We start from the raw sequence: 27,232 nt of genomic DNA, 5'->3' as shown, positions 1-27,232 counted from the left end.
ATTACTGCCAACTTTTCCCCCCTCCAGCTAAGGGCCTGTATTTGCTTCATTAATTATTGCACTTCTGGAAGTCTGCAATTAGTTTAATTTACTTTCAAAGCTCTTCACTGTTTACAGAAAAGTAACAGCTACAAAAAGAACGCCAAAGCTCCTTACCAAGGTTATATATTTAAGCCTCAACTATCACACGTTTTCATTTGCATGTCCCATAATTCAAACCTAAGATAAGTGACTGAGATCTCTTGAAAGATGGTGTATTCAAAAGAGGCCAGATAACACATAGCCAGTTTTTACATTTCATTGAAGAACTACCTTATAACACAGAAAAGCAAAATCATAGGATCAGAACTTTGGGCTTAAACAGGTAAATTGTAAATCTAGTAATGCTACGGATACTCTTTGTAATTACCAGCGTTTCTACATAGCTTACAGTTACATCAGTAGGAACACATTCCTGGTTTATGTAGTATGAATTCTTAATAGCTTTAAGTCAGTTATTTATCCTCATAATAGTAACACTAAACCATTACAAATTGTCTCAACTTTTCAGTAATATGCAGTTGGTATACAATAAACTTAATATTCAAAACAACACTCTAATGCTTTATTCTACTTTAACAAGTAGATAAATCACTCATGCTGTAATATGCTACATCAGGTTCGTGCCCTACATATATTAAAATTGTTTGTTCTAAACACATAAGGATGAAAAATTTACATTTCTTTACAAACATAAAGTACTGTAAGGTAATTTGGAAGAGAAAAATCTCAAATTATAACAGTTTTATGAGGAAATACACAAAAATTCATAAAGTGTTTTTAATCAACATGCTAAAGAAAAAAAGACTAGTGGAATATTGCAGTCTTCCGAATTACATTTTTAGAAAAACAAATCAAAAGTCAATTACACTCTCACAGTGAGTTAAAATTGAGTAGTACCATTAAGCACACAGCAGCAGATATTTAAAAGTAGTAAGTTACCTCCAGTCAAGTTTGGAAATTAAATGCTTCAGTACCTGTGACAATTCTATGCAGATAAAAGCATCCATCACTACCTAAGCATCTTAAAAAAAAAAAACAAATGGCATACAGTTCTAAATAGTGCGAAGGAATACCTTTGGCAGCTAAACTGCTTGCATTCTGGGATGGAGAGCTTTAAAAAGATTGCAGTTCAGTTTCCAATTCCATCAAATATTCACTAAAGAAGCCAGATTACTGAGATAAATCAAGCAAATCCCTCCTCCATGAAGGGATCAAGCTCTTACAGGCAAACAAAACTCAAAGGGCAACCTCTATCAACAGTACAAAGCCAATATATACAGTTTAAATAATATATTCTACGTACAAAAATAGCAGCTGAAAGTATCAGCATTTCCTAAGGCATAGTCAAATCCTTGCAGTATTAGTTTCCTTGAGAACAGTGGTGAAAAATATCAGCTAGGTTGTTATACAACCATTGCTTTAGGAATTAACAGATGAATTAAAAGAATAAATCTTTTAATCCAACTAATAACTGATTTAGCAGATAAACCAGAAGAGAGTATAGTGGAAGTAAATGAAACAATCCTCCAATATAACAGCAGATTTGGATTTGACCCTGCAAATTTAGAACTGAAGACTATGTGTATGAACCTTGCAGGTTCACAGCAAAATAACAGTATTTTCTACTGACTAATTTTTGTAGTTATTTAAATGAACAAGTTCAAATAACTGTAAAGATCTCAGAAGTTACCACTGGAGATGGTCTGTCCTCATACAGGCAGGATGATTTTATGACAGTCCAGTGCTCAGAATAACCTTGAAAATTCTCAGTCTAATCTTAAAATCTAATTTTTGTAAGGCAGACTTGTAGGGTCCTGTAATGCCACGTGCATTATAGGCTCATTGCCTGTAGGTCTAAAAGTAACTAAATTATCTTGCTCAGCCTCCTGTATGTTAGTGGTTGTAGCTTAACCACCAAGCGTATTGCTCTGAAAGTTTTAATTCTTTTTTCTTCATTTTTGTTCATCAGTAGAGCTGACATACTAATATTCTATTGAGAAACACATTCACACACTTGCAAACAATAATGTATTATTTTTGGAAATGCTCTACGAGTATTTTACAAGATAGTTGTTGGACTTCTATTTGCTGGGGCTTTTCCCCCTACGTGCTGCTTTTCAGGGTGCAGCTGCATAACAAAGTGAGTCAGCAGCTGTAAGCAGATATCCTTCAGCTGTCCAGATTACACAGCTACAGTAATAATGGAATGGTAGAAGTAATAAAAAAAAAAGTTTTCCCCAAGAGATAATGGGACCTAAGGGCTACCAAATTAATTGGGAATTCACTGCTATGCAGAGGTAATATTCTAAGATTATCACGGCACTGAAAGACAACCCCAGAGAAAAGTAGTGAAACTTCTATGGAAAATCATGTTACACTTCTCTGTTACAATAAACTTTAAGATTCACCTGCTTGTATCTTCCTCCACTATCTGCACTGAAGTGACCTTGGTTAACAGCCTGCACTGGTATATAGCCCTTCCAGTTATAGTCATCAGCAATGGCAGTGCAGAACACTCTTCTACGAATTTTTGCATTCTGGTCACAAAGCAGTTTAGGAAAACAAACAAGCATAATTATTTGTGTTTTGCAGATAAGAATCTGATCAAGAGAGAGGTCAGACGGTTCACTGAAGGTTACACAGAAAACTTAAGGCTCATGCTGAAATTACAAGCCAAGTAGACCATGTAACCGCAAATATCTGTGTAAAATTCTTTATCTTTTTTCAACCTATTCTTACCAGCCAAAAGTAGAAAGTATCTAATAGAAAATTTTGTACAGTAATACTACTGACAAAATACTGATAAGATTTATAGTTATGAGGCTCATCTTTGCTTTTCCTGTTGCTAAGCTCCTGCTCAAGAAGTTATTTGATAATTATTTTCCTGCTAAAATACGGCCAGTTTTAAAAAAAAAAACAAAAACAACCTAGTGTAACAGGTTTCTTCAGAAGATACAGGCAGATATGATCTAGTATTTAATGAAAATCAGGCCAACATACTAACAAAATTACTTTAGCTTCTCATTTGCTGAAACAAATAGTACCTCCTCTGATTTGCCTAACCAAAAGATCAACTACTGTTGCATTTTACTTCATTAAAATGATCATCTTTAACTCTTGTAAAGCAAAAGGCATCATCTGAAATAACTCTACTTATCAGTAGGTCCTGGCTACAGTGAAAAGTGTAGTATAGGATCCCCTGTCCATATCTGTTCAGTAGATTTTACAGTCTTACATTGATTTGAACTAGCATGTATGGTATAAGGCAGTGTCCTAAACTAGTTTGTGACTAGGAAAATCTTGTTAACAACAGACACAGAGAAGCTCTAGACTGGATTACCTGCAGAAGCAGCAGAGGCTTCTAAAAAACCTTGCTGAAATATCTGTAATGAATAACTTATCATTTAATTCAACCATCAAGAGAGATGGACAGGACAAATGCGCTCATGAGGCCTATCCTAACCCTGTGGTATTATAGAGGCATACCAGTGTATTTGTGTACAAACTTAAATTCCTGTTACAGCTGGTCAGTCCTAGAGACATAGCCAAAATGTAGCTGGCCTTACAGAAATCTATGGACCTTAAAATATACAGCCATGCTAATTCAATGAAATCCTGACCTGACTTCCACTCCAGACTTCAGTAAACACTGGATTACATCAAACACTCCCAGCAGTTATTATCTGAAGACAAATAGGCTATCTTTTCCTTCTTCAATGGAATAATTATAGGTAGACTGTTTTTAATCAAAAGTATAACATAACTTGGGAAAACTCAACTATCTGGCTAAAGGGCACACAGAGTACATTGCTTACATGAAGCCTTAATTTCTCTTACAAATTCTGTCTGCGTGATCCGTATTATAGATTCAATATAAGATACAGTTACCAATGATGCTGTATAAAATTTAATTTTAGAAATATATATTGGATTATAGAATATTTATCACTGTAGAACTAATATCAGTTTTTATTTTGACCTCCAAACAAATCAATCTACAATAACTCTTGTTCCTTGATTCAATTTCATTATGAAAACATAACCACATCTCCTCTGCAAAGCTTCATCAAGCTGACCACCACACACATTTCTTAATAGATATCCAACTTCATAGCTGTCAATAACATCTGGCTAATTCCTGTTCACAAATGCTCCTGATTTTGCCATGTTGAAAATAAGCATATGTCAAGTCTGGTTCTGCAACCCAAAAGTAATTTAAACTGAATTCAAACTTCTATTGCCATTTTCCATGATAGAGGAATATCATAAAGAAAAACAGCATAATTCAAGAAAATAATATTCAATTTATCAAATTACTACACTGTAATGAGATACAAACAGTAAGTGGAAAATACTGTACTGCTAGCCACTATCTGCCCACAAAATCACTGTTCTAAAGACAGCATAGGATAGAAAAGGTATTAAGGGAAATTAATCAAGACCTCAGTTTTAGTGTACCATACACAAAATAACTGCTGTAGCTTAAAAAGTTGGACTGCAGTTTATGTAGGTGTGGCCAAGAGGTCTTACAAGTACCTGCCACAGCAGTATAGTATGCTGCTTCAGAGTTTAGCACAAGTTACAAGGCTCATTTAGTACCCTCAGTTGATAACCAGGCAGCCACACTGAACTGAACCTAACATATACTACTAAACTAATTATTTTCGATTTATCACAGACTTATGTGTATTACTTTTAACTGAACCAGAGAGAGTGTTATGTGCGGTTGTCATGAAAATAACAATTGCTTTGTATTTCTTGAAGATAAAGTTCTCTTTTGTCTCATATTTTTCAGTCAGGTAGTTTGCTGTGGTTTGGAGCAAAGCGTACAAACTCAATGGATCTTTTGGATGAAACATTTTTGATTTGGAGGCAAAACCTTAGTTCATTTTCTTCTCTTTGGTCATTACAGTCAAGGGAAGAAAAAATTTGCACAACCATGGTTATCTCACCAAAAAGCACTAAATCTAAGAATCTGTATAATCTGTTTCCAGTTTTCCACCACAAGTCTTCTACAGCTCCCAAGACTATCACAATTTAGGATTTGATCAACAATTAAAACAGATGGCAAAAGTATAAGCAATAGCTTTGCAATATCTGAATAGCATCCCTAAATGCCTGTAAGGGGTTTCACAGTGTCTGTCTTGCTCCACAGCTATGCATATTTCAGTTTAGGAACAGTAATACTGAGCATGCCTCATTAGAGAGAAAAAAACAACACACAAAAAACAAACAACAAAACCAACCCAAAACATCAGAAGAAAAAAAACAACTTTCTAGGAACCAATGAGTTCCCCACAAAACCTTGCTTTATTTCCCCCTCAGAGACTGCAGAATGCCAAGAATTGCACAAAGAAAGAATCTCGAAGCAGAGGAAAAGGCATACACAAGAAATTGAATTTGTCAGATATTTTTTTACTCAGGCATTTCTATTTCATTTTTACTGTTTATATCAATCATCCTCAGCTCTGGAATTTTTTTTCCTCTACTGTTACATGTCTTAACAGTATAACGACTTGTTTAGTCTAATTCTGCCTTTTTTAGTCAAGATCATAAATAGCAAGTGGACATGCTTCCTTTTGTTCAGATGTATGTCTTTAGAGATACATCTCAATGCATCTTCTAATTTTTCAAAGATTTTACAAGATGCATGGAATTTAAGTTCTACAGATCATACTGCAATTCAGTGAAGCACACTTGAACAGGCTTATCTATCTTCAAGCAGCTAAGCAGTTCCTCTGACTTCCAGCAGTTATTTCAGTGAGACTATTCCAACATTAAGTCAGCCAAACTACAGGCTTATGTACTTTGATGAAAGAAAACCCTTGAGGTCTTCCCTTATTTTGCACATGGTTTCAGTAATTCTGCCTATTACTTATTGATCTCCCATGGAGCAGAACCAGGCAAGTGTTCAGCTAGATCAATTCTGCCGTTACCAGCATTGGAAGCAGATACAGTGGTACTGGGAGAGGAGTGGCTGGGGAGGGGCCCTGCAGAAGGGATCTGGGGGCGCTGGTTGCCAGCAGGCTCACCACGAGCCAGCAGTGTGCCTTGGCAGCCAAGAGAGCAAATCGCATCCGAGGTGCCTCACACACAGCGTAACCAGCCGGTCAAAAGAGGCGATTATCCGGCTGTATTCAGTGTTGGTGCGGCCTCACCTGGAGTGCTGCGTGCAGTTCTGGGCCCCACAATTTAAGAACGTGTTCAGGTACTGGAACGCATCCAGACGAGGACAACAAAGGTGGTGAAAGGGCTGGAAGGAATGTCCTGTGAGGAGCAGCTGAGGACTTTGGGCTTGTCTAGTTTGGAGAAAAAGAGGTTGAGGGATGACCTCATTGCTGTCTACAGCTTCCTGAGGAGGGGAGGAGGCAAGGGAGGTGCTGAGCTCTTCACCCAGGTATCCAGTGATAGGATGCGTGGGAATGGTTCAAAGCTGCACCAGGGAAGGCTTAGACTGGACATTAGGGAGCTTTTCCTTACTGAGAGGGTGGTCAAACACTGGAACAGGCTTGCTAGAGAGGTGGTCGATGCCCCAAGCCTGTCAGTGTTGAAGAGGCATTTGGGTAATGCCCTTAACAACATGCTTTACCTTTTGGTCAGCCCTCAATTCGTCAGGCAGTTGGACCAGGTGATGGTTGTAGGTCCCCTCCACCTGAAATAGTCTAGTCTATTCAAAAGGGCATCCATTCCAATAAGCTGGAGGAGAAAAAGAACTAGAAGAGGGAATGCTAGAAAAAGATACAAAAAGTCCTGCAGCTGTACCATGAGCTCAAAACCACACCAGTTTATGCATTCTTGCACAAGGCACACCCATGTCCCAGCAACCTCCCTAGAACCTGTACCTATATCTTCCTTCCAGTCTCTTCGGTAGTATCTTCCCTTTGCCACAAAATATGTTTCACAGACAGTATCAAGGCAAGATTCAGCTGATCTCTCTTACATGTTCTTGTCAAAACAAGATCCAAATCTGAAAAGTATAAAGGAAATCTAGATAACTCACAGCTACAGCTGCCAAAAGGTAGGCAAGATGAATCCTACCAAAGCACCAACCGTTAAAAGACCAAGTACAGACAATGATAGATCTGTGTTAATGTAGACATAAGCAATTTCTGTTTCCCTGAAAAAATATAATTTTCAAATTTTATTCATATTCATACCTTCTACATAAACTCCGTTTAAATAACGTCTGAAAGTCTCTCTGTAAATACTTTGCCTATGTTAAACCTACTGCTGATACAGCAACAGCTTCAGTAATTCTGTCAGACCACAATGCTCATTCTGGTCACACTTTTATTTCATTAAAAAGACTACATAATTTCTTTAACATGGTATTCAGAAGGACTGATGTTTTTCTTTTTCATTTAGTTGATCATTTTTTAACATGCTGTCATAAATGAATATTAAGTATATATTTATATATTACATATATAAATTAATATTATAAACACTGCTTATTCATGTACACTATTCCTTTTCTGTAAAATATAAAACTAGAGACCCACTGGCAATAATATTTGTTTTCCTAAAGCTTTATTAGTTTGCCAAAGACAAGGTGACTGTAGCCTACCTCCCTAAACTGCATTTTCCTTCTCCGATCCCAATTTTCCATTTTTCTGTTATAGACCGCAGTTAAATAATGGGTATTCCTTACTCAGATACTCTTTCTTTTTTGTCTGTAAACAGACCTTGTTTTATATGAAATACATAGCACATTAGAACTACTAAGACAATCTACTAAGATTAGAACTAATAAGACAATACTAAGACACTGCACATCAAGAGGAAAAACGCTTTTGGAAACCTTAACACATACAGAATCACTTAATAGTCTTGCACATGGGCAGAGTTGTACTGAATTTCCCATATATGTTAATTAGTCAAAGTCTTTTTTTCTTCCATATGTAATTTCTGAAAAGAAAAAAGCGAACAATTTCCCTGAGGTCAGTAGATTCTCTGTTCTTCAGCAAAGGATGTTGTATTCAAATTATATCTTGTATATGAATTTAAATAGGAGCAAACAGATGCTAGCAAGTCACAGTAAGATATTATTATAGTTTGAATTAAACCTTAAAGAAAGTTAGTTTTAACAACCATACTTCATTCAAGGTAACTATAGATCAGCTTTAATTTCTAGAAACTGAGTGAATTCATACAAGAGACCATTTTCTTAGTTCCCAGCTGCACAAGTATGTTTTAAGACAGTTTGTGTTTCCAGAGGATTTGGCATATTTGTATAGACACGATTTGTATTGAAGATGTCCAACTTACACATTTACTATCTTCACCAGAATAATCTGAGACTTACTGGAACAATTAGCCAAATTCTGAGAAGCTGTTCAGGTAAATAAAGAGTAATTGTTTTGCAACGCTACACAGGAAGTCTGAGATCATTCCAGAATGCAGGGAAAAAAAAGAATGCAGCATAACCAGCAGTTTATACGTTTTTCCAGTAGAGCACCTGTAGGCCTTGTTTAATGAGAAATAGCAAAAGAATATCAAAACATAGCCTTAAGATAAATGACATTACACTACTCCAAATACCAACAGCAGACTGTGTCTAGTCTGTAACAATCATATGATGGATTAATAATGCATTAAGAACAGTCACTTTATAATGAAGTCTGAATCCAGATGGAGCACTGACCGCCTCTGTGATACAGCAATATTAAAAAGTCATGCATAATTCAAACATACTGTATACATCTTACTGGGCAAGCTGAAGGCCTTTCATACTATGAACATGCAACAGACCAGAGTTTACAGAAATAAAAAGACCCAGATACAATATATATTTTAATTATCTCAACTCTGATAAGCTAATGTAGAAGTAATCCTCTCTAAGCTTTTCAAAGCTAGCTCACCATACTTTAGCAACCAGATATTATTGAGTTTATAATTAAGTTTAATTAGGTCAAAGAATATTTCAGTTATATTGACTCTCAAATACATAACAAGTGATCACTCAGCACTAAAAGCAATCAAAATTAATGAACTCTGATCTAGTGTATGCAAATGCAGCTTAAGTCTGGGTAACTTTTTGTTTGTATTTTATATTGCGGCATATTTTATTAACTTGCAAGTAGACAGATGAGCAGTAAGACTTCTCCAGAATGCCCTAACAGATGACCATTTGGAAAAGTTTTATTTTCAGTAATAACTGTTCTATATAAGCAAAATAAATAACTCTTCTGAGGCTTTGCATATGGAATATGACCTTCTTTATGAAAGTGTTTTACTTCAGTTCATCAAGTATTTGTTTTGTTCCTTCTCCACAATATAACAAGAAAAAAAAGAGCAACTTTCATGAGTTTACCACAAATTCTGCATTCAACTGATTGCAGAGAAGAACTGCACACCATCACCCTGTTTCTTCTTCTGAACAGGATTTTGCTTAAAAAAGTATAATTTTATTCTGAAAAGGTCAAGTTTTGTATTAGGTTTTTGCAAATCTAGACATATTACCATTTTAAGAGCACAAGCATGAAACACTACAGGCTGAGTTTGCTGCACAGACTGAATGCAAGTTAAGCCTTCTGGTGGAGGTCAGCATAAATAAAAGCATGTTAGATAATACGTACATTTCCCTTTAAATCAGACTTCAGACATTAGTGGCCTTGTATGTTCATGCACTCAACCCTCAGAGTCTGCTGGCCACATCTGTCACAAGTTATCACAAACTATTTGACATTAAGTGGATTTACAAATCCACTTCTCCAAGCTGGCAATAAAATGAGCCAAGACCAACCAGTCAGTTTAACAAGCCAGTTTATCAACTCCTGAAGCATCAATACCGGTCCAGATCACTAAACAAATACAAAGATCATTTAACATGCTTAGGTTACCAGTCCTTGTCCTGAGTCAGCAAAGCTCCAACCAGCATTTCCTGTGAAAGGAAATTCTGTCTTTATGACTGATTCCCTGAACAAGACAGGTGTGTCTGGCATTGGTCAGTCCTAAAAAAAAATTAAAATCTGTTTTTATAAAAAGATTGTAGACAGATGATGTAAATTGGCAGGAGACCCTTATGTATGTTGCTTTCCAAGGTATGAAGCAATCCAGTCTTTAAATAGTTAATACCCTCTTTCTTTGCCATCCCCCACCCTCTCCTGGACAAAGGTGGTGAACAGATGCATTTATACAAAATGTAAAATTTAGACAGAGTAAAAGATGGCCAGATCTTTCCACTGGCAAGGATAAAAAAAGCGGCATTTTCCTGAGGCGATGCCGGTGAAGCCAGCATGGAGTGACTGCAGCAGGCGGCTAACAGCGCTTCCTTACAGCGGTGGCTGAGTGAGCTGGCAGAACTGAACTGGAGGCACTCACCTCATTATGCTGCACAGGGAAGTCTAATATGCTGATTTGTTAAATACATACGCTATTTAATAAAAAAAACCAATTTTATTACAGTCTGAGATATATATTATTAAATTTTTACAGATAACATGTAATTATCCCAGTTAGAATCTAAATTCATAATAAGGAACACATGCATTCAAATTTTTACATTGTTAGCCATTGCCATGGAAAATAAATGCTTTCATTGAGGATATACATATAAGCAATTTGGCACATCTTTAAAAGGCATAAGAGAGTCGCTAGAAAAAGACACCTGAACATTTAATTATTTACATCATGCTGCAATACAAAGGCTTCAGCTAAGTGCAGAGCCCTCACTATGTCATTTCAAAACTGTCATTGCTTGGAAGAAAAAAAGGTAGTGTATTGGACTAAAGTCATCTTGGAATGGCTATGACTCAGGCTAAGGATGGATCTCTGAGGCCAGTACCATGTTTCCAGCAATGGTAAAAAACAGCTGTCCAGGGAAGTATGTGAAAGCAGAGTAAACACCCAGTGATACACACATAGTTTACTCTCCCAGACTCCAGAAGTATGCAGGTTCAAGGATTTCTTCAGATGGATGGTTTCACTCAGTCTAATAACTCTTGATGGGTTTTTTTTCTTTCATGAATTTGTCTAATCTGCTTTTTGAACTCCTGTAAACCTCCAGTATCCAGATCACCATGCCAGAATTCTGCCACTCCATGCCAGTGAAGTAGTATCCCTTTTGGTTTGATATGAATCTATAAAGAGTTTCATTTTGTGCCCTTAATCACATGAGAACGAATAACCTTACACTGATTGTATTTCATAGAACTCATTACCCACCATTTTTATTTTCCCCAGTATATCTGATTTCAGTTTATATGTTTCAGTATATTTGACTGTTTCTTATATAGAAACTGTTCCAAACTTTTTATTATTCTAGAGACTTCTCTTTTCAAGCCCCCCCCCCATTTTTTTTGGCCTTGTATACAAACAGTGGAGAGCAACACAGTACGGAAAGGTGATCTTGCATAACACCACCACAGTTGGTTTCTATGAGGTATGAATGGATTCTTTTTTACATTTGCCTTCTTTTTGAAATTTGCCTTCACAAACATGAGAATGGCAGACAACCAACTCTCTGCCCTGTAACAAAATCTTGAATTGTTTGGAACGTCAATTATGTCTAAGAGCAAAACCCAAGACGACAGAAGACACATCTCTACCCAGTATAAACAGCATCTTCCAGCACGTCTCCCTTTTCTTATGCTTTTTAAGCACACACACAGAACAAAATGCTTCTACAGAGAAGTATTCAGCCATAGACTGCTGGATTCCAACTGCCCCTTTCACACGACAACACTCCACAGTGCAGCTAGAAGACTAATTTTCTAATGACATGAGACCCTTAGAACTTAAGGAGCAGGCGTTCAATCTAGATGCCTACCCACGCTGTCTTAACCATTATCCATCAGCAAAATATGATGTGAAAGGAAAAAAAAATTGTCATGTCCAGAAGGCTCACAAAGGTGATAGTCCTCCTTTACCAGGATGATTACAATTAGCAGGAACATGAGTCATTAGAAAATGCATAATTCTTCCTGTCCAACTTGTTTTAATGTCAACAACACCAAGTTTTGATGGGCACACTTGAACCATTACCTAAAGTTAAAAAAACTGAGGGTGTTGTTCTGAGGTCACATGCCAGGCTGATTTTCCAAACCAAAAGCACTTTCCCTCTCAAGTCACCCTGACAGCTTAAGTCCTCTATCACAGCCAGAGGGAAACTAGCCTTAACACCAATTATTATCAGTGGTGAGATCACAGGATCACATGCTGAACAGGGCAAAGTAAGTTTCAAAGACACAAGATAACAGTATATTCTGTCTGGCTGTACAGCATAAGATAATGGGTACTTTCCAGTAACAGAAAGAATGATGACAGGCTTGAGGCTACCTTAAGCAAAAAAGATAAATCAACTAGTATATACGTAAATTGTTCATTTAAATAATCTGACTATTCTTCAACATATACTGCATACCATACCCATTATATCCTCACGGGATATTCCCCACCTGCTGACCTGAGTAATTCTGAAGTCCTGTAAGGAAAGATTCAAGCTTCTTCATCTATTCCTTTCTTGCCCCTTTTTCCCCCACAATTTTCTAAGAATACAGACTTCAGTATGCATTTAAATTAAGTAGTGAAGTTACTCATTGAAGGCAGCAGGAATTAGTTTTCTTAACAGCCCTTCGCACATTTTATTGACAAGATCCCTCTAAAGTAGGGATTTACAAAAATTCAATAGTTTTAATAATCTTTGTCTCATAGATCAGCATAGAAAATTTAGTTAACTGCTTTATCTTTTCTCCAATTCATGTTTATATTCACTTGTCTTGCCAATAATAATGGTTACGCAGAAAAGCAGTATCAGGGACAAAACATTTTATAAATTTTAAGTAGCATTTAATAGCTGGAAATTAAGGACATTCTATGGCTTATCAGTAAACCATGAACCTCACTTCACCCTGTGCTTCTCGTCTGTATTTCTGTGGGCCAAATTCAGCTGTAGGATCACATTAGATTGCCCTCCTCTAAGAATTCACCTATTAACAGAAACTGTACCTTTCAAGCAGTATTTAAATCTTTAGTTAGTAGCCAAAACAGAAGTTATACTCATCCAAGTATTTCTACAGCAGCATAACAGCTTTTCCACAAAATAATTTTACATAATTGTCTTAATTATACAAGAATAAAACACATACTCTTTGCAGAAGCATGAAAATAGTTAAAACAGGCATTTTCCATCCCAGATCAGAGTCAGGCATCTAAAAAGCTATCAATTTGTCCAGAATAAATAGTCAACAATTTTGACTTTTCACTGAACAATAACAATTCCTTTAAAACTCCTTTAAAGGAATAACAATTCCTTTGAAGTTGGGCCCAATGTAAGGCCTAATGGGATTAACTAACATTAAAGTATTAGCTAACAGACAAGGTTAGGCTACTGTGGGTTTATGATCTCCAAAACAGTGCTGGATTCTACCCAGCCCGCTTGAGGTGCCTACAAGATCTTGCATTTGTCTGCAGTCATCCAGGCAGATGAACCCTTAAACGTAGTTGCTTCTTCAAAGAATAGGCATACTTCAAAAACAAAATTAAAATCTGATCATTAAAGAAATCACAGCAGTAGGTTTGACACCTACTAATAAATAAAAAACTTAAATAAAGCAGCTTTTATTCTCTATTTTTTAACTTCTGTACTACATGAGATGTCTACAGAAAGGGAAAACTGGTTCAACAGCTGGCTAAGCAAACACTGAAGATGATGATAAAAACACTGAACAGAAGGAATGGTAAATTTTCCTACATCTATTTTAGTTCCATGGATTTGAAATGATAAATGCAAGTGTACCCTTATGTCACAACTTCACATGAAAAACAAATACTGCAGTTTACTGTGTAACTACACTCATTAATACTTTGATTCAACATCCACCAAAATCAACAGAAAGTTTAGTGATAGCTTATTTTTAAAGTAAGCAGACATCACTGTAGTAATTTTTTTTTAAATAATAAAACAAGTCGGTATTTCACCTTTACTTTCAGAAACAAAAATATCACAAGTCAGAAACAGTCTATTTGTACAGAAAAGTATACACATTACAAACTGTGCAGTTTTTATAAAACATGTTTTCTGATGTTGTCTTCATCTGAAGCGTGATAGAGTAACATAGCTGTGATATGCGTTTCACTTCAGCAGTGACACATGTAGGTCTCACAATTGTATTAATAGCACATTACACAGTTCCACACCACCAGGATTAACCACCACTGACATAACTAAAATAAAATTTCTCATACAGCCATGCAATGGGATAAAAGGTCTGGTTTTAAGTCCTGCATTCACAATGTGCTTTTATCATGATAATTATTTGCTAATAATAGATTCACTGCTTTACAATAAACTGTCATTCTGACTTTTTGTTTTTCTCTTTAGAAGTTTTACTACAGAAAAATGAAAGGCAGTAATAAATCTAATTTAATTTTTTAGCAATAAGCAGAACAAGTTATTCAAGCTATGTATGAAAACAATACAGCTGAAAAGATGAGCAGGTTTGTTTCAGAGTACCCATAATAGCCGTATTTTAGTTCGAGGGTGTGGGGAGGGAAGACAAAAAGGAAAATTAAATTACTCACACTTGTATCCAGGCTGCAGATACTGATTGTATCTTCATCTTGAGTACTCTGTTTTCGTTTTTTCTATAAAATAAAATGAAAATAAAAGCTCAGTTTGGATGAATAGTACTAACTACCACTAACTTCACCCTGAAACAGGAATATATAATGGAGTCATACACATACATATGTGTATATATACAGGTAATTATTTTCTCTCATCACCATTATAATCACCATGCATGTGGATATAAACTCTATTTTCACAAGTTGAAAAGCTACATATTAGCACATTAGTAAAATAAATGCTGTTCCTTTTCTTGCTAAAGAGAGTTAGGTTCACTTCAATTAAGAAACTTTCTTCTAACTAAAAGCACAAGTAATTATTGCATATTGTAAATTGTGCTCTGGCACTTGATATAAACTTTTGTAATTAATGAGACTGTCAGGAAAAGAAACTCGTATTTTGTGTCAAAAGCCTGTACTTAGATTTTTCAAAACATACATTCAGCAATCACATACTATTCCCAGACAGTCAATATCACATAGTTAGGATAGTAGGTGAAATGTACTGCAGGAATTAAATTAACATATATTTGGATCTCAATATCCATGCCAGTGATTGCATTCTGCTCTATATTCAGTTTTTGGTTTGGAAAATGGAAAGTCCTCCCTCATGTAATTTCACAGGTTCACCACAAGATTAATTAATCTTCATGCCCTTCAAATAAGAAGTATGACATTTCATTTAACAGAGTTCTACATTTTCTACCAGGCCAGGAAGATTTACGAAACAAGAGAAGTCACAGAATACATGATCCTTATTTATCCAGCTGTGTTGTCTTCTACTGTCAACTAGAGATAAGCATTCACACATAATAATACCTGGGATTTAGTTTCCAGTCTACAGAAGTCAAAGATGAGCAATTTAAAGACCAAAAAACCCCCACACAGATGCCATATGGGGCTCCTATCTTAGGAGATGACAAAAGTTCAGCTAAAAGGCAGAAGCTGCATGTTGTGCACATATTTTTTAGTTTGGGTTTGGGTTTTTTTTAAAGTGATATGCAAAAACTCTTATCTCCCCTCCCTAGCACCCATGCTCCTAGCTCTTCTGAAACCTGAAGGTTTTATTGCATCTACTAGGTCAAGCACACGGTTTCTGAGAACTGTTTCTTTAATGAACAAAGATAAAATCCAGAAGTTTTGATTTCATGCTATTTTAAAATTAAACTGTAGGTGTTGAAACTTTTTATATTTACTCACTACTTTTCAGCAGATCTTTGACTTGTGTAATCATTTAAATACAATTTTGCTATTTTTTAGGACATAACTTGTCTCACTTTTTTCTGACAATGGTTATTTTGAAGTCATGGACAGCTGTGTTTTACCACCATTATTATTCAGAAACAGAAACTGGATCATGAGTTCTCTCATCACATTACACAATGCAAAGTGTTTTATGAAAAGTAATTCTTCACCCTCAGACTATGCACAATTAAATTCCTCTTACCATTACAGTACAGATTTTTAGCAGCAAGTTAAAGGACAGAATAGAACACAGTCATTTCTGGAGCAGACATATCTGAAATAATACTGAAATAATTTGTTTATCCTGTAGTGTTGTTTTATAAGGTTGTTCCCCCCCCATATAAACTAATAAGAATTATTATTTTAGGGTTAGCCAATGTGAATTCATGACGAAAAAACACAAAACAGGCATTAGATATTTAAAGCCAGTACTTTGCCCAGAGAGTAACATTTCTTAAGATCCTAGTGAATATGTTGCAGACTATTCTTCAAACCTAGACTTCTGTAGATACAAATGCATGCAACCTTTAGTTTACCTCAAAAAGATTATATATTGATTCTACTTAAGTCAACAGTGAGTCTTTACTTTGCAAACAAGAAATTACAAAACTAAAAGGTACCATCCCTCCTACTCAGTAGACACAGGTTAAACCAAAATGAAGGGTGTTTAGATTTTGAATAGAGATTTCTACAAGAGAAGGGTAAATTAAAATGGTTTATGGATCCGGTATACCTGAATCTACACTAACTGATGATTCTGGTTTATGGACAGACAGGATGCAACTGCATTCACAGCTTGGGTTGGTGTTGGCCTATGTCTGACACCATTAGTTATGGAAGTATAGAAAAGGTGTAAACCTAAGCCTCAGTCTGCAAAATATTAGACTAAAAGTTAATTCCGAAAGAATCAATATAGTAATACAACATCACTCAAAAAAAAAAAAAAAAGAAGAAAAAAGGTAAATCAGGTGCTTGATTAGAGTACGTGTTCACAATACTCTATGGACAGGTCACATTAAAAAAATAAAAATGTCTCTCTAAAATAAATACTATGCATTTTGGAACTAAACCAAATGTTTTCTATAATGGAATAGATGCAACTTCATTGTTAACGGAGTGTGACAGATGACCACACACATCAAATACATAGCTTCTCTGTTAACTGATTAAAAGACTTACTGGTGGTCACACAGCTACAGATTAACACAGAATGTGGCATTTCCAACACAGGCCAACTCTAATGAAAGTGGATTGAGACTAAATTACATAATATGAAGTACAAGCGTACCAGCAACGCTACAGGATTAAAGTGAACTTGAATGAAACAGGACATCCTCTTACTGCAGAAGGAAAGTTACACAGCAACTATGTGTGGGCTTCTATCTACCACATTCAAAGTGGGTATATGGGTCCAAAACACAGAGATATAGACAAAGCAGTGTATGTGAGGACGAGTGTCCAAGGCAAGGCTATTCAGGTGAAGCACAGCACAAAATGTAGTTCATAAATACCAACAGGCTGGTATCTTACTTAGAGACAAGGCCTTTGGTTATATAGCTAAATCTCAATACACTCATGAGGAACAAATCAGTATCAACTGTAATGTACACAGCAAAAGGGATGAAAAGACAGGTAAATTGTAAGAAAAGCAAGTACATATTGAATGAGTCTGGGACAGCCTCCACAAAGTAGATCCCTTGCTCTACCTTATACTTTGTTGTGCTAATCAAAGGATCACTCCTCACTATTTTAGCTCTTCTACTTACTGAAAACTAATACACACACAAAAAGAAAATCTACCTAACAACATGTACACTATACTACTCTTGTTATCTGGAAGTTTGCAAGTATCATACTACTAATGTTCTCTGTAAGTTTGTCTCAGCAGCTATACAAGACAAGTCATTTCATACAGAAATTGTTACATATCATCAACCACTGCAAGATTAATGTTTTAAAATTTAAAATTAAAAACAACAATTTCAAGGGCTATTATCATTGTATAAATGTGTGTGTAGGGGAAACACTATGGCAAAAAAAAAATCCAATAATTGAGCTACCAGATAAATTTCTTTGCCCATAATAAGTGGATTAGAAGCAAAGATTGCAGTGGATATTGTGCAGGGAGCATAAGTGTTCATTAAATTAATCACTGCTCTTTGTGAGCTTCTTTTACCCAAAGGAGTTACAAGCACTGTCTCAGTTGCCATAGGACAACGCGGCTGACGTCTGAATCTCTCGTGTTCCAGAAAATTACCCCTTAAATGTTGCTCTCCATTTTATGTTTTAAATCACACAGCACATCAAGTAATATAAACTTCACTCCACTTTGATCTCAACAATTTCGTGTGTGTTCCTTTCACCTGTAAGTACAGTGCAATAGCTTTAGGACAAACCCAGAAGAGTTACGTGTTATGGGTATGTACTGCACACAGCCGTAGTGGGATAAGCTTCACCGCAAAGCCAAGTGACAACTGGCAAAGTTTTATTTGACAATAAAATGAATTTATAGCCCAGATACTGAAATCAGTTAAGCAGCATATTAATGAAAAAGTTGAACTTCCAGAGAGAATTTAAGTAAGCAGCACTCTAAGAGGTTCAAATATCTGTTGCACGTATTGTTAGAAAGACAAAAACATATCAGACAAATCTTAACTGCATCATATTGTATTATGGTGTATTTTTCATACCAGCTTATATTGTCACACAGGACTGTGTTAAGCCAAAAAACACAGTGTGTGAATCTTTATTCAGCATGACACCTGCACTGGCCCAGGCATAGCACTAGTGAGAAAGGACCGATTTCTTAATTCCATTTTATTACCTTGCGCAGGAAGTATCCCTAGTTCTTGCTAATATTTCTCACAGTTATTTATGGCTGTAGCAATCATCAGTTTTAATACAGTCTCATACTTTTTTTTTAGGACTATATGCCTTGAAGAAGCATGTGCAATAGGGAAAATGAATGCCTATGCTGAATGTGCTATATTAAGATGACATACACTAAGTCCATGAGTATACCCATGCAGAGATCTTGCAGAAAATTGCAGAACCACAAACATGACAAGGGATAGAAAAGTTGAGGCCCTTATGGATACCTAAGCATGCCCCAGTTATGTACACAAGTTCTGTTCCTTACATGTGTAACACAATCACATTCTAAGATACTGCATATCCATGTTGTTTTAATGGAACCATGTCCAGTTAGAGATGGTATCAGTTTTTGTTTTAATTAAAATCCTGTAAGAAGCCCCAACATATTACGAAAACTATGAAGCAGGGATAAAGTTTTAAGATGCATGACCATTAACACGCCCTATATTTGTTCTTGGGAAGCACATTAAACCTATTAATATGTGTATTTCTGTAATTTTAAAATGAACTATCCATTTAGAACCCATCTCTATTTTAAATTTAGACTAATAACATTAAAAATAATCCAATTAAAAGGTAGTATGCTATCCATATACTAGACATGATCACTCATCATCTCCAGCATACATTAATTACATATGTAATGCCATACTGCAGCATTGTATGAAATAGACTAAATACAAAATACTGTGATTACTCTATATCAGGCTATGAGCAATGGACAAATGCCATCTGCTATCTCACTGCAGAGTATTTCTTTATTAGAATTTGAACGTACTCGAAACAAACTAAATTGAAAAATGTTATGAAGCTGTTTGCCTTGCTGGGAAAAAAAGGACAGCTTGCAACGCATCAGTAATTCCCCTTTTCTGCACAATATTTGTAGACCTTAAAAAAGGTGTACATGTCTGCATATCAAAAAGCATATCAATAACATATCTATTCTGAATAGAGATGTGTCTGTGTTTTCTGACTGACCACACAGATGCATTACATGTACCTGAATGCGTACCTCTAGACTGAAAAATGTTTTCTATCACACTTGGGGTTTGTCCTTTGAAATACACACACCCCACACCCCCCAAAAAACCCCAACCAAACCAACCAACACCCCTAATTCCGCAGAGCATGGCGACTGGGTGTAAAACAGGTTTGAATCTTGATCCATGTTTGAGACACTGTTCCCCTAAAATGCTGCGATTACATCCACTGTTATAGAGACAGAACACTTCCCGGTCTTCACACAGAGGGAAGAGTTATTCTCAATAATTATCTCACAAGAGATGAGAAAGTAAGATAACCAATTATATATTAAAGCAATGATTTAATTAAAGGAATTAGAGCAATAAGACATTGTTATAGGAAGGCTGAATTAATATCCTCTCTCCATCACAGGGTTTTAATTATCAATACCAGAGATTTATATTTTACCACCTGGGAGATGAAAATCAAACATGCACAAAAATAGCTTGATAAAAAAACCCATCCTGTGACGGGAAAGGAAATGCTTTTCAGAAGAATCGCTGACTTTTGCTAAATCATCTATCTATTCTGATTGCTTAGAAATGTATCTGCACACAGACTGGCATCAAAATAAATAATAGTTCAAGAAACTGTACTTGCACAGGCACATAATATCCTTAAACCTTCTAAGTAATAAACTCATTTCAAAACAAAACATAACACAACTTTTTTTAAGCTCTTTTTTCATACAGAAATCCATTTAACAAATGAGGATCCATTCATTCTACCAAAACAGATTTTCTTCACCCACCCCTAAAACAAAAAGTCCAAAATAAAGGAAAATTAAAAACAATTTAATCATTCTGTACTTCAAATTGTTTTCATATGAAAATATCTAAAAAACTTAAGTCTTTCCAGAACATACATCTGGGCACACTTCAACACTGCTAATTACAAGAACACAACTTTGTAAAAAACGTAATTCTACTATATGATTTAAATAAATATAAGTAGAGGTGCATATATACACACACACTCTTATATGAAAATATATATGTGTATACCTAAATATGTATATATATACGTATATATGGTGCATATTTTTTCCCTTTTTTTAAAAAAAAAACAAGGCAAACTTAACATGTTCTACTACGGTTCCTTTGAATGTCCTATTAAGATTTTGGGGGAGGCAAATACGCAGTGAACTAAAAAATATTTGGGTAAACATTGTTAAGTCTAAGTTAAAGAAATAGTTTTCCATACCAGTAATAATTCAAAGTTTCTTGAAAAGGATTGCTAGGTGGCAAAATGCAAGTTAACATATTTTTTCTGAAGTTCAATAATGAAAGCAATCCTGGACTCTCAATCCCAATTCTCAGGACATCACCACACACTGTATTTACAAAGGAAAATACGTAAAAAGGCATGAATGTAAACATATTTTATGTCTCTGTTTTATATGTGATTTCCTAATTGCCTGTTTTATGAGAGACAAATGAATGCATTAATTCATTAATGTATAAATGTTGCATTTTTGCTAAGTATGTCTTATGAAATACAAGTTGAATCAAAACATAAACCCTCCTAAACTAAAAAAAAACAAAAATTGCAATAATACAGAAGAGGGAAAACCATTTAGCCAACAAAATTTTTATCATTTTTATTGTTGAGGAAAATGCAGGAAGGGATTCACTGTTCTGGGTTTTATGATCCTCTCCACTTTATGGTACATTACTATCAAGAATAACACAAATCTCTATCAGACTGAGTTAAAAACCAAAACCAACCAAAGAAAAACAGTCAGAAAAGATCAGGTATAGTCAAAAATAAAATCCGAAAGGAATTAATGTGGAACGGGGGGAGAAAACATACCAAATACTTAACGAAAAGTCAAACATCACAGGGCAGAAAAGGTTCAAGCCACACTCCAAAGGGCCAACACTGTCTGCATGAAAAGCAGATCTACTACATGTTTTCTTTTAGTTTAAAAAAAGCAATCAGTATCTCCTCAGCCAGCTGATAGCTCTCTCAATCTACAAGGAACCTTCATATCAAAAGCCTGATGATGGCCTTCTGCACTAGGAATCACAGCCAGTGTTTAAGCGGCTGGGAATAAGGCAGGAACACACCGTCACTTTCATGCGCATTTCTATTTGCACTGTTTTTATACAACATTCCTTCAAAAACATCCGGTTAAGTTTATAAATTCTCTTGATACGTAAATAATTTTTATCAGCAAAATCCACATATATATATTCAAATATACTAGTGATTATAAGCACCCTTCTAATTCTCAAATACCTACCACGTACAGAAGCTAGTAAGTTCAAAAGAATATTTAGACACTACAATTCTCATCTTTTTTTCCTTTGTAGTTTGTCAGTACTTCAACACCTATGCATAACATGTTGATCTGTCTCCTAAAAAGCCCTGAAAAATCCACCTTGCCAAGACCAAATCTATTCCTTCAACTGCCCCAAAACCTCTACCTGCTGTTGCTTCTATGTTATAAGACCTGTTTCAAGTTTTCACCGTTTCCATTTCAAATTGCATTCCAATGTTCTCAAAGGTATCAAGCTCCCAGTTAGTTATATCACAGAGTATGGAGGATTCACAATCAGGACAAAGTCCACTGATGAGGCACAAATCATACAAAACAGATGTTAAAAGCTATGCAAGAAGTGAGGTAGGATGAAAGAAATAATGACAAACTGGACTGGGAGGGATGTATTTAAATTATCTGGACCAATTTAGAATGCTTCCAGAAGTTTCACAGGTCCAGAAAATAGAAAAGTTAAAATATTTCAGATTAGAAGGTAAGCACATAGGTTTTCCTAATACAATGGGAGGAAATTCTCACTAAATGCTTCAACATTTTTTTCACCTGCTGTTATCAGTTAATAAAATATGCCTTGGATCCAGCTTAAATCGGGTATAAAATTACAAGGCAAAAGATTAATAACCTTCTATGTTAAGGTTAGTTGAATAATCACTAATTTAACATTTCCTGCCACAGATGGTGGGATATAACATCACACTGCAGGCTTCAGAAGTGAACTAGAAGAGGCAGTGGTGGTGTCACATTACTCAGCTTCAAGCCAGAACACTCATGATACTGAAACAAGAATAAGCCTCATGTAGGATTACCCATTTTCCACCTTATCATGTTACTGTTGCACTGTCATTCAAGTGTCTAAGATGAAATAAAGGTACAGATGCCAAAAAACCCCAACTTTGGCCTGGCTGATACAATGCACAGTTCTAGAAAGAAGTCTGTATAGAGGGAGACCATGTCATTAATCACATAAGCATCTCTGCAATAACCAGCCAGAAACCTTTGAATTTCCTGTTGAATATGGTGTTCCTCGTAAGTTTGGTTCAGAGCTAACCAATTAGTTTCACAAACAAGTGATAATTCATTCCCTAGTTTAAGATCATTCACAGGAAGAAATTAATCTCGTCATTTTTTGAGGCCAGCCCTCTTTTCACTTTACCAGAGCCTACCACTCACCTGCACACAGTACCATTACTCCTCCCTGCTCATCTTTCACTTCCATGGCTGTACTACCGACAGTTCTAAGAGCCTGAAGGCATGGGAAGATAACAGCATCTTAAAGCAGGTTTTCCCAGAGCACAGTGCTTTTTTTTTTTTTTTTCCTGATCATACATGTTTTTTGGGACCATAACTTCAGAATACTGAATTCTAATACAAAATTTTAAAAAGGAACAGAACTTGTTACACTGTATTCCAATATCATAGTTCTTTATGTGATGTTGACAAAAATAACTTGCTTAAGCTCTAAAGAGAGCCAAAAATTCCTTAGTTTTATAATAAAACTGGTTTCCGCGTATATTTCCGCTGCCCTCTACTGTTCAGAATACCAAAGACGTTACAGGTTTCTTTTCCTCAAGAGTGACACGAATTCCTTTTGGAGGGAGAAACAGTCAGAAATAACCCGACTGCACAGTTTGCACCAGGTCTGGTACAAAGCTCTGCCGGTTCTGTTTCCCACCCAGCACATGTTCAGCTGGCAGGCTCTTTGTACATCCGTGTTAGTAACAGAAGTTGCTTGTTCTTAATACCCCAAGCAAAACAAAAAAATGAGAAAAGACTCTGCCCTAATTCTGTTAACCACAGCAGAAAACTCTGAAATGGAGGTGAGGTCATCTATGACACTTAAGACTTTGCCACTGAAAGTATCTAAGCACTTCTGAGAAATCACTCACATCTCTGCCAGACAAAATGGCAGCTCCCTTTCACCTTCCTCTGAACACAGAGAGCAAGCTTTATTTCTGCAGTGCTTATTGTGATGGATTTGAGATTTTCCGGTCAATGTAACATAAAATGAACACTGAAGTGAACAATGAAATGAAAGTTAGATTCAATGTGTTTAACATTAACAACAGGAAATGGGTGTGCATGTACGGGATGCTGTAAGGACAAGGATCAGCAGAGCTTTGTTTGAGGACTGGTATTTATTCTATCTTTATTTAACCTTCTTCCTTCCCCTTTTCAGAAGACGGGGAAGACTATCAGTCACTGGAATCTGGCAGACAGCTAAACATGCTGAAGCTTTTTCAGTTTACTATAAAGTCAAATCAAATTCAGATAAGTAAGTTACATACTTTTACTTCTTTCTCTGTAGGAGTTCTTTGTTACACAAGTGAACTGCAGTCTCTATCTGATCCTTTCTCAGTCAGAACTTCAAAAATGCTACATAAATTACACTTTTAATTAACACAATATTTAAGGATTCTAAATTCAGCTAGCATATGAATAAAAACTAAGATGCAATCTAAAAAAGTCCTTACATTTCTGTTCTTCTTACAAACACTTTTCAGCTGGGATCTGTCAGATCCAATTCTTTGTGCCCCCATGTAATATAATCAGTCAACACGCAAACAACCCCTGGATTCCTTTGCCTTTGGCAGCTGACATGATGAAGCTGTGGTTCCTGGCCTTGTATGTTTGTGTTGAGGCAGTTTATTATAGGTCTAGTTGTAAAAGCAAGAATAATCAAAGTTAGGCTATTTTAATACTCTAACTCTACCCTTAAAGGTTTTGTGCACTGGAAGGCATGGGGACTTCCTCTCACTGGACAGCAATGACCTGTACTTGCTGCCGTTGAGCATTTAATCACAGCTGTCAACCACCTCTTCTGGTTCCAAAACTGCTACATCTGTATAGGTAAGAGGTAAGCATTTTTCTTTAAACAAAAATCACAATGAAATTTTCTCACTTGAAAAGCATCTTCATTCCAATGACACTTTATTGTTGCTTTTCTTATATTATTTATTTTTAAGGTTTGGGGGTTTTATTATTTGTTTGTTTTTAAGAGTATCAGGAATCCAAGGGAGCTTCTCATTGTAAAAGAGAGCTTGGATTGCTGATGCTGCGGCACAACACTGGAATCACATACAGCAGAATGAAACAATTTCCATAAACTAAGGTCTCCACATGGCATTCAATTGGCTTACATTTGCATAAATTGCAATAATCCCTGTTATTCTAATACTCTACTGCTAGTCTGCTTTCCCACAGTCTCCTGCATTCAGCATCATTATGCTGCTGTACCTTTAAAACCACAGACAGGTTTCCTGAATATGGCTTTTGATCTAAGGGCCTCAAGTGCTGCTCTTCAGCATCACACAGAATAGTAAAATGGCTGCATGCAAAATGGATTCTTCTGCAGATAAGAACAATACCACTTTTACTAAAATTACATTGCTGTATCTATTTTTGGGTTCTCTATATATAAACACACACAAAAACACTTTAGCTCTATTTCTCAGGAAACAGGGCTTATGGGATATTGGTCGATATACCTGTGACTTCTGATTCTTGAATTATTTTATTTTTGTAATACTTGTTGCCTACTTTCAACCAAAATTGACAAAGAGATAAAGACTTCAATCATTTTGGACAAAGCATATAGAACAGGAGACACAATTTGCACCCAACTTAAAAGATTTCAAAGTGAGCTCGGCAATATTAGTAGACACCTAACAATCTGTGATTTTACTTCACAAACATGCATCTCCCTGGCGTTGTATGAAAACTATGACATTTATTAGATTTCTTCTGCTATAAATTTTCCAGTGAAGGATATCTAAAATGCACACCCACAGCAAATATGCGTATTAAGTAATCCAAAAAGACCACACCAATTTAACAGTATGGCAGTCAATAATTAGCCTTCTGCAATTTTGATTTACCTTTCTTAAACATGATTTAACTCAGAACTGCATAAAGCATTTGAGAAAACATCTTAAAAACATTCTGTGCAATAAATTTATCACAGACCATCTCTCTCACTATTGAAAATTGTCACAGGGAACATAAAAAAAAAATCCCAATTAACAATCTACTCTTAAGCTTCAGTATACTTAAACCATATTCTCACAGCAAATCCAAGAGCATACAGGCCCTTGAACATATTCCTGACTTGCTTGCTTCACACTACAGGCCCCCATCTTTATCACGTTTCTAAGAACCTCAAAGTATGGTTCTATTCAACATATATGCAAATATTTTGAAATAACTTTGCTTCTTAAATAAAGCTCTCTAATTTTCCAACAAGTGGACAGATGCTACAAAATGGGACTAGAGTGGCAAAGTTAGAGATCAGACTTGTGCACCTGTGACCCTAATGTGCTACTCTTATTCGCTTATTATTAACAGACCAAAACCCAAATCACACACAAATCATTAAGAACAATCAAGTATTAAATGCTAACCATTGCAACATGTAAAACAGGTCAATGTGTACAATGCAGTTCTTTCTAAATTACACTGAAAAGTTTGAAATGATAGTTTTTATAACATAATTGTATATTCTGTTATATTGCTTAATTAACATCAGAACCAGGAAGCGTTTCCCCCCAAAATATTTAACTTAGACCTCCCTTGCTATGAAGTAAGCCCCCTTATTCCACTGCTGCCCTTGGCAAATACAGAGAACAAGCATCAACTTTGTAACTGTTCCCACTCAGAGACAAATGTATACTTGTATCTCATATCAAGGCTTATTTTCCTACACACAACATCCACTAAATCTTTTAAACTTTCTTCATAGGCTGTATTTTCCACAGTTATTATCAATCTTGCTACTTTTCTGTCCACATCTTTCCACACTGCAATGTCTAAAACTGCACCGTTTTCCAGGTGACATCACATACACATGCTGCAGAGCAGAATCATTATGCATTGTAAATACACTGTAAATAGGATCTGTTACAGCTTTCACTTTGACAATGGAGTTGTGCATATAGCTATAAAAGTTCCCATTTAAATCTAGCATCAGCCAAAATTCTCATTTTTACACCAGGAGACAGAGGCAAAGATGTTTACACATGTATGATAAAAAAGCAAAACCAAAACCATAAAACCACCATCCTGCATCAATAAACTACCAATACATAGAGAAAAATAAACCATCACCCATCCCATTGGGAATAGCCGAGTATGTTATCTAAACTTTTAACAAACTTCTTTCCTTACAGAAGGAAACATTCCTGCTAAGCAACATTTTGGTTTCAT

General features: G+C 35.8%; 1 protein-coding gene across 4 annotated transcripts in view; it reads right to left on the bottom strand.

The window, feature by feature from the left end:
* Window positions 1–27,232, bottom strand: part of ARHGEF3 (Rho guanine nucleotide exchange factor 3) — a 141,138-nt gene that overhangs the window by 48,136 nt on the left and 65,770 nt on the right. For all 4 annotated transcript variants that reach the window (XM_074879321.1, XM_074879320.1, XM_074879322.1 and 1 more), the window contains one exon: window positions 14,566–14,628. In XM_074879321.1, coding sequence (XP_074735422.1) covers window positions 14,566–14,628 — 63 coding nt within the window. The remainder of the gene's footprint in view (window positions 1–14,565; window positions 14,629–27,232) is intronic.

This window comes from Strix uralensis, chromosome 10, assembly GCF_047716275.1.
Source record: "Strix uralensis isolate ZFMK-TIS-50842 chromosome 10, bStrUra1, whole genome shotgun sequence".
Classification (NCBI taxonomy): domain Eukaryota; kingdom Metazoa; phylum Chordata; class Aves; order Strigiformes; family Strigidae; genus Strix; species Strix uralensis.
Note: the sequence above shows the minus strand (reverse complement) of the source record. Positions and strands in the feature narration are given on the sequence as shown.